Here is a 7620-nt window from a genome sequence, read left to right as displayed (position 1 = left end):
CCCCCAGGACCTGCCTTCCTGGACCGGAGCTCTGTGCCGGCTCTCCATTGGATTCCATACCAGCCAATCAAGCTGGGGCGAGGACTAGGGGGCGGGTCTTGGCGGTGATTGGAGGGGATTGAGGACGAAGCCCAAGAACCTGCTGTCAGAGGAAGCGTCAGGTGAGTAAGGTGCAGGTGAGGGCGAGGAGGTGGTCCCCGAGGGCCGGCTCTGGGATGCCGGGTGGGGAGGGGGAAAGGGAGGGGGAGGGTCGGGGAGCCGTAGGCGGGCATCAGTGGTGCTGGGGGTAGACCCTGGCCCCTGACCAAACCAAGAGCCCGGGCTGGGGGCGGCGGGGTCAAGGGTCATGAGTCCCCGCCCCCAGGTCCCCCAGCGCTGCCAGGGAAGGGGCCCGGATCACAGTCCGGGGGGCTTCTGGGGCTCCAGCCCCTGCCCACACCGCCCCCTGCCTGACTCGCTGGGTGACCTTTTCTTGGCCTCAGTTTCCCCATCTGTCAAACAGAGCGTGTTGAGCTAGAAGGACTCCTTCCCTCCCGCTGGGTCCCTGACTTTGAAACCAAGGAGATTAGACTTGTTAACTGTCTTTATATTGTATTTATGTTGTATATACTTGGGTATATTGTATATATACTGTATACGGTTATATTTATTTACATACACCTATGGCTTCTTCTGTAATGTAGGTGTTTTAAACAGGATGAAGGGGTCCACAGGTTTCACCAGGCTGACTGCCAAAGGGGTCCATGATACCAGAACAGCAGGAGAACCCCTGGATCTCTTAGCACTCTCCCAGGCCAGACATTCTACCACTCTTGCGTTTTCTTTTCAAGGATGTGACCCTAGGATCCGGAGGCAGTGACAGCAGAGCCAGGAATAAGACCCTGGGATCCCCTCCCCTCTGACCTTCCCCATCTATCCCTGGTATGTATAGCCTTCTGTAACACTGTGGTTGGGTCCGTCTTCTTCCATGGAGGGGCCGGAGGATTGCTCTGTGCTGAGTCAGGCTCCGCTGCTCCAAGATTTCTTTTTGCTTGTGATGACTTTTCACTAGATGCACTGAATGAGGTGGAATGTGAGCCAGTGTGCTTACAATCGATCGAACCCCAGGACCATTGCTGACTAAGAAGCCTTTGGTTTGAGCCAGGCAAAGTGCCCGAGAGAGTTTACACAGCCAGGCTATTTGGGGAGTGTCGAGACTCTAGGTTTCTTTGGCTGCTCTTACTCCCTCCCCACCCCCCCACTTCCTTCTTCCTGCTGGGTTCCTCATCCCTGAGCTTGAAGCTCTGATGAATGGTTTACAGCTGAATGTAATCGTACCAGAGTCAAAGTCTCGACCTTATCTTTCAGAAGGCCCATTCATCCCCAGCCTGGAACCTCAGCTGTTCAGCCTGCTTAAAACCATTGAATTTCCTTTTTTTCCTCAGTATTACATAGGAGACAGTGGGGCCAAAGGTCATTAAAAAGTCCTGCTTGCTCCATCAGGAGAAAGCACAAGGCTATTGAAACAATAAATTGATGTGTCATTGACCCATAGACCATCTGAACTGGAAGAGACTTTAGACAAGAGAATGTCAGAGTTGGAAGAGACCTTGCGGCTCATCTCATCCAACCCTCTCATTTTACAAATAAGGGAAAACTGAGACCCAGAGTGAGGAAGCAGTCAACAGCTAGGAGCAGATCGGGTCTCCTGCCACCAAGAATCAAGGTCTTCCATTGGCCACTCTCAGTCATCTTCAAGTCTCTTGACTCCTTCCCCATTCCTAAACCTGTTCCCATCCCCCTGTGTTGTTTTTAACCATGCAGGCCTCCATCCAGGGTCATACCAAATGCCAGCTCTATGCTCTAGACCACACTGGATGCACAGGGGGACCCAAAAGCATACAACGTGACCCCTCCTTTAAAGAGCTCACAGTCTAGGGACATGGGGGCCACCCGTAGCCAATGACCTGGAGCGCTGCAGACAGAAGGGGATGGACCATACCTCTATGGAAGGCTTACAGCTGTCGCATGAATGGTAGCCTCCCTCTTCTCCTTCCTGTGCTAATCCAAGCATCCGAGACAAACTCCCTCATTTGAATAATTTCTGTTCAGTCGCCTGCTCTGCCTGGGGAGTTGGGCTTGGGTCCAGTTTGGAAAGATGGGAGCTGCCAAAGAATCCAGGGGACACAGATTAGATTCCAGGGCAGGGCCCGCCTTCCAGGTCAGCCTCTCCCATCTCAGCCTCATCCGGTCGCTGACTCAGTGGGCAGGCTGTGTTTGTCAAGGTTGCTGGGGGAGGGCACTCTATCCTGTAGCAACTTGGATAAATAGGAGCAACTGTGGAGAAAGATGACTTGTTTCATCAGGGCTTCCATTCCAGCCAGTCCTCCCGAGCCCATGCATGTGGCCTGATCACCCAGGGATCTTCTGTGTTTCAGGTTGTGCTGGACCATGGCTGATGAGCAGCCTGACTTTAACCTGAAGGTCGTACTGGTCAGTTTCAAGCAATGCCTCAACGAGAAGGAGGAGGTGCTCATGGACCCTTACATTACTGGTTGGAAAGGGCTTGTCAGGTGAGTGGGCAGAGTCCATTCACTGGACCCCAAGGGCTCCGGCCAGAGGGCCAGGGAGAGCTCACGCTGGTGGGGGCTCCTAGGTGGCGCTTCAGGCCTGGAGTCAGGAAGACCCGAGTTCCAATCCAGCCTCAGACCCTTACTGTGCCTGTGCGATCCTGGGCAACTTATTTAATCTGTTTGCCTCCATTGCCTCATCTGCAAAAAGGGCATAATAATAACAGCCACCTCCTAGGGTTGTTGGGAGGATCAGAGGAGGTGATAATTGTAGAGCCTGGCACAGACTAAGTGCTATATAAATGTGAGCTATTAGGATGATTATGTGTGAGGAGGAGACTGACAGGAATGTCCAACATCTCGTGGGGGAGGCCAGGCCGGGTCTGAGGTATGGCCAGAGGACTCCCGTGTGAGGAGGCCACTGGCATGTGTAGATGTCGGACTTCCGCGTGAGGGGTCGATTGGCACATGATGGGATGGACTTGTGGGTGAGCAGAAGCCACGTGTGAATGTAGTAGGACTTGCTGGGCAGCATCTTCACGTTCCTTGGGTCCACATTCCTTACAGGCATTTTGCAAACACCAATGACTGGATTCTCCCATGAGCCCCCGAAGCCCAATGTATAGACACTCATGCGGGGGCACCACCGGGTGCTCTCCTGGCACAGCCACCCTGGGGATGTGATTGGGACCAAGGGGCTCTTGCAGCAGGGGGTTGCCACAGGATCTGCACCCAGGAGGTGTTACCCCATTCCCCCAGCAATGCCCTCTTTTTCCACCAGAGGCATAGCTGGCCCTCCAGCAGTCACTGCACGTTCACTCTCCCTGAGAGAAGGAAGCAGCTGCAAGGAGCTTATGCTGTTTTGATCTTAGAAGTAGCATTTAGGGGACAGCTAGGTGGTGCAGTGGATAAAGCACCAGCCCTGGATTCAGGAAGACCTGAGTTCAAATCCTGCCTCAGACACTTGAGACTAGCTGTGTGACCCTGGGCAAATCACTTAACTCCCATTGCCCTGCAAAAATAAATAAATAGATAGATAAATGAATGAATGAATGAATAGATAAATAGATAAATAAATAAAAAGAAGTAGCATTTAGCCGGAGAACTTAAATGACCCATGCCCCTCCTAGATTTCCTATTGTTGGTGTGGGTGACCCTCCCCTTGAGAACCAGAATGCCCAGCTTTGCTGCCACCCACTCCCTCCCTGATTGCTCCAGCTGATTCACCTTCCTGTAGCAATCTGGCCTAGGGAAACGAACCCCTTGGGAGTAGACCTTTGGCCTGTCTAGCCCCACCAGACTGGGATGTGGCAGCTTTCACCAGCGGGGAGCAGGGAGGGCACAGGGCCCCCTTTCAGAGCATTTCCACAGCAGGGCTCCCCAGCCCAATGACACTTTGTCTGGTCTTGACAACATAGGTTCCTGAACAACCTTGGCACCATCTTCTCCTTCATCTCAAAGGACGTGATGACCAAAATCCAGATCATGGAGAGGTTCCGCAGCAGCGACCAGAAAGAAAATTACTCCAGCCTCCAGTCCATGGTGCAGTTTGAGGTGGACAACAAGCTGGTGGACCTCCAGAAGCGCTCTGAGCACCCCGAATCTGGCTGCCGCACCATCCTGCGCCTGCACCGGGCCCTGCACTGGCTGCAGATGTTCCTGGAGGGGCTCAGGACCAGCCAGGAGGACTGCAAGACCTCGGTCATCTGCACAGACTCCTACAACACCACCCTGGCCACCTACCACCCCTGGATCATCCGCAAGGCCGTCACCATGGCGTTCTGCACGCTACCTGGTCGCAACGCCTTCCTGGAGACCATGAATGTGGGTCCGCCCGAGGAGGCTGTGGAGATGCTGAATGACGCCATGCCCTTTATCTGTCAGGTCTACCAGATCACCCAGAAGCTCTTTGAAGAACATACCCTGCTGGACCTGCCCTAGCTGAGGTCAGGCCGGGACCCAGGCTGACCCTCCTACCATAGCCACCCCTGCCATCCAGCACTTACTGATGCATCAGACTGTACTCTTCCCCTATCTTCCACCAAGCTTGGACTTGGCCATCACATCCAGGAATGGGTATTTGGAGGGCCGCGTGGCTCTCTGCAGGGAGCACCAAAGAATCGTTGAGGATCCTTGAACGGGAGATGGTTGGAAACCACCGGGCCAGGTTTGCGTCTGGAGGGTGGCTGGTTTCAGCCCCTCCTGACCTGCCTGCTGTCTGAAGCATTAAAAGCAATCTCAAGTAAAATCATGTAGCCTCCGGGGAGGTCACACAACTCTACCCTGAACTCTACCCTCACTCTGCACAGCTCACTCTCCTAATCAAAAGCAGAAAGAAAAAAAAAAACAAAACTTGGTACAGTTTTTTCTTTTAATTCCGAATCATGCAACAGTGCCCAGGCCGCAGACCTAAGAAGTACATACGATTCATGTTGGCCCATTCTGGTTCCAGCTCCTTCCCCCCAGCCCCCACCCCTACCCCCGCCCAAAGAAGCATTTTCATATTTAAATAGGGAGTTGGGCATGAGACAAGAAGCCATTCTGTGGTCGAGCCCAGGGAGCTGTCGTTTTAATTTCTGACCGTTTTGTCAGCCTCGTCTCTGAAAACGTTCTTTAGTGAAATGTCAAGCCGCAGGGTAGATTCCAGTTATCTCAGGGACAAAATAACTTTTTTCCTCTTCCAGCCTCTCATTTACCTGTGTCCTTCTAGTTTAACTAGTAAAGGGTACCACCTCCTGCTTGGGGATCTCTAACAAGGTAAGCCACAGCCCGCAGAGGATGTCCTCAAGGTGCTATTTGTTTGTTTGCTTTTTTTTTTTTTTTTGCGGGGCAATGGGGGTTAAGTGACTTGCCCAGGGTCACACAGCTAGTAAGTGTCAAGTGTCTGAGGTCAGATTTGAACTCAGGTCCTCCTGAATCCAGGGCCGGTGCTTTATCTACCGCGCCACCTAGCTGCCCCCGTTTGTTTGCTTTTAAAACAAAGTCCCCCATGTGGATCTCAGGTGTCTCACCAAAGACAGTGTTGGCATCCATCCACCGATGGCATTTTGTTCCGTGGAGGCCAGGCCCTGGATCAGCTACCACGAGTAGTGATGGACCAGCTAACATCAGCTGAAGAGGCCAGTTCCGGGGTGCTGGCACACAATAACGGAGGGTCAGGCGTGTCCCCACCCGGCCAGAGACCTTGGATGTCTCCTGGTCTCTTGACAGAAATGCCGTGGATGCTGCATCTTGGCCACAGAGCAAAAGGCCTGGCTGGCCCTCACCCAGGTGATTACTTGAAATCCTAGCGGCTGCTGAGCTGCAGTGTTCATGGCCAGCTCACTCTCCAGGTCTGGACTCCACGCATGAGATGCCGACCTAAGGAAAATCCCTCAGCAAAGCAGCTGTTCCTAAGCGCTTCTCCCCAAGATTGCCTCCCTCCAGGGCATCACATTCTTTCTAAGACCATGACCCTCTGGGGCCCGAAACATAGCGCCCCCACCCCAGTGAGTATCTTCTGAAAGGTGTGAGAAATGGGGGACCTCCCGTTCTTAGAGACCTTTGAAGATGCTGCTTTATTGGAGGCATATGCTCTAAGCAACCCCTCCCACCCCAGAAAGGCCCAAGGGCCAAGGTTCCCACCTTGACTTTCAAACAGATCTTCACTGGACTTGTGGCTTCTCTTAGTAGGCCCTTAGTTTATGCAGTAAGACCCCCAGGACTGCAGCTTGGCCCAGTGTTTGGAATATGGAACGGGCCTTCCCCCATCCAGCAAAGCTCCAGAATCACCTTCTCCATCTTTGCCCCCTCCAACCTCCCCTGGCTGCTCTTCTTTCCTGTAGTAGCCTCTTGGCCCATGAGGTCTCCAGCCACCAGCTCCAGGGAAGATAACCCAGGGTGCTAGCTTTCATCCTCTGTCCCTGCCCTTGGATGGGGTGGTAGCAGCCTTGGACAGAGAGGATGGGGCCCTTGCATGAGCTGTTATCCTGAGAACCTGGATGCTGGGAGAGGGTGGCGCTATCCCCCTGCACCCTGATTCCCTCATCTCCCCAGAAATGGAAGCTTACGATGGGGGCAGGAGGGGTTGCTCCTGCCCCTGTTGCCCACATGGTCTCTGATTTGATGGTATGGATGAAGTGATCAGAACACTGGTCAGATCTTGAAACCTGTGACCCACACTACATATTGGGGGGGGGGTGGGGGAGGGGAGGGAAGGACAGGAGGTCTGGGGGTTGCCTTGGGAACTGCTCCCCTGCACATTCCCTGGAAGATGCACTTTCTGCAGAGCTGCTCCTCCGTGTATACAGCAGGACTGTGTGACTTCATTCCTCAGGGAGAAAATCACAGTATAGTTGATTATTTTTGCATTTAAAATAAATCATACCTGGTAGATGGTGTACTGAGTGTTTGAACCTGTAAGAGGGTGTTTACTGTGGGCCATTAGTCAGCAAGACTCTCTGAGCCCCCAAAGACTGTCCACTAGAGGGCAGCAGGTAGTGCAGTGAATAGAACAGTGGCTCTCCCACCACTTGGCTCCAAGGGTTTCATCACTGTACCAATACACTTTCCCTCTGACCTCAAACATGTGCGTGTGCTTCAAAGTATGATAGGTTTTTCTGCACCACTTTGAAACCATCGTGAGCTTTTGGGAACAAAGGGTATGATTGTAGCTATTGTAAACACTTGATGAATAAATCTAAAAGAATATCACTAAGTATATTAAATTACCCTAAGAGGTGACAACACATTTTTCTGGTTGTTGTTGAAAGGGGTTCATGGAACAAAAACATTGGGGTCAGGAAGAGCCAAGTTCCGATCCTACTTCAGATACTTACCAGCTATGTGACCCTGGGCAAGTCACTTCACCTCAATCACTGTTGACTCATCTGATGGGGAGGGTGGAGATAGTAATAGCACCTGCCTCAAACTATCGTTGGGAGGATCAAACAAGATCATTGTGAAGTGGATTGTCACCCTCAAAATGTTGTATAAATGCGGGCTGTTATTCCACTACGCCTCCCATAGTAGGAAGTCATCCAGCCTGTGAAGACCTCCATGGATGGGGAATCTTCTCATTGCACTCTGGGAC

At 52.5% G+C, this 7620-nt stretch overlaps 1 protein-coding gene across 2 annotated transcripts; it reads left to right on the top strand.

Moving 5' to 3' along the window:
- The first annotated feature begins 33 nt into the window (after nucleotides 1-33).
- On the top strand, nucleotides 34-6921 carry LOC122745832 (ceramide-1-phosphate transfer protein). 2 transcript variants are annotated; one of them, XM_043991285.1, is made up of 4 exons: nucleotides 34-161; nucleotides 831-921; nucleotides 2418-2552; nucleotides 3968-6921. In XM_043991285.1, exons 3-4 carry the CDS (start codon nucleotides 2431-2433, stop codon nucleotides 4488-4490), a joined length of 645 nt encoding a protein of 214 aa, XP_043847220.1. In that variant the 5' UTR covers nucleotides 34-161; nucleotides 831-921; nucleotides 2418-2430; the 3' UTR covers nucleotides 4491-6921. The 2 variants fall into 2 exon arrangements, with proteins under 2 accessions (XP_043847220.1, XP_043847221.1); XM_043991286.1 differs by having other exon boundaries at nucleotides 141-176.
- The last annotated feature ends 699 nt before the right edge of the window (nucleotides 6922-7620 follow it).

Source organism: Dromiciops gliroides, chromosome 3, assembly GCF_019393635.1.
Source record: "Dromiciops gliroides isolate mDroGli1 chromosome 3, mDroGli1.pri, whole genome shotgun sequence".
Lineage (NCBI taxonomy): Eukaryota > Metazoa > Chordata > Mammalia > Microbiotheria > Microbiotheriidae > Dromiciops > Dromiciops gliroides.
Note: the sequence above shows the minus strand (reverse complement) of the source record. Positions and strands in the feature narration are given on the sequence as shown.

Bases quoted from the DNA above. Each gene is read 5' to 3' on its own strand.
- LOC122745832 (XM_043991285.1), top strand. From the start codon at position 2,431: ATGGCTGATGAGCAGCCTGACTTTAACCTGAAGGTCGTACTGGTCAGT. The intron at 2,553-3,967 runs GTGAGTGGGCAG...TTGACAACATAG, and splicing joins GGTTGGAAAGGGCTTGTCAG to GTTCCTGAACAACCTTGGCA.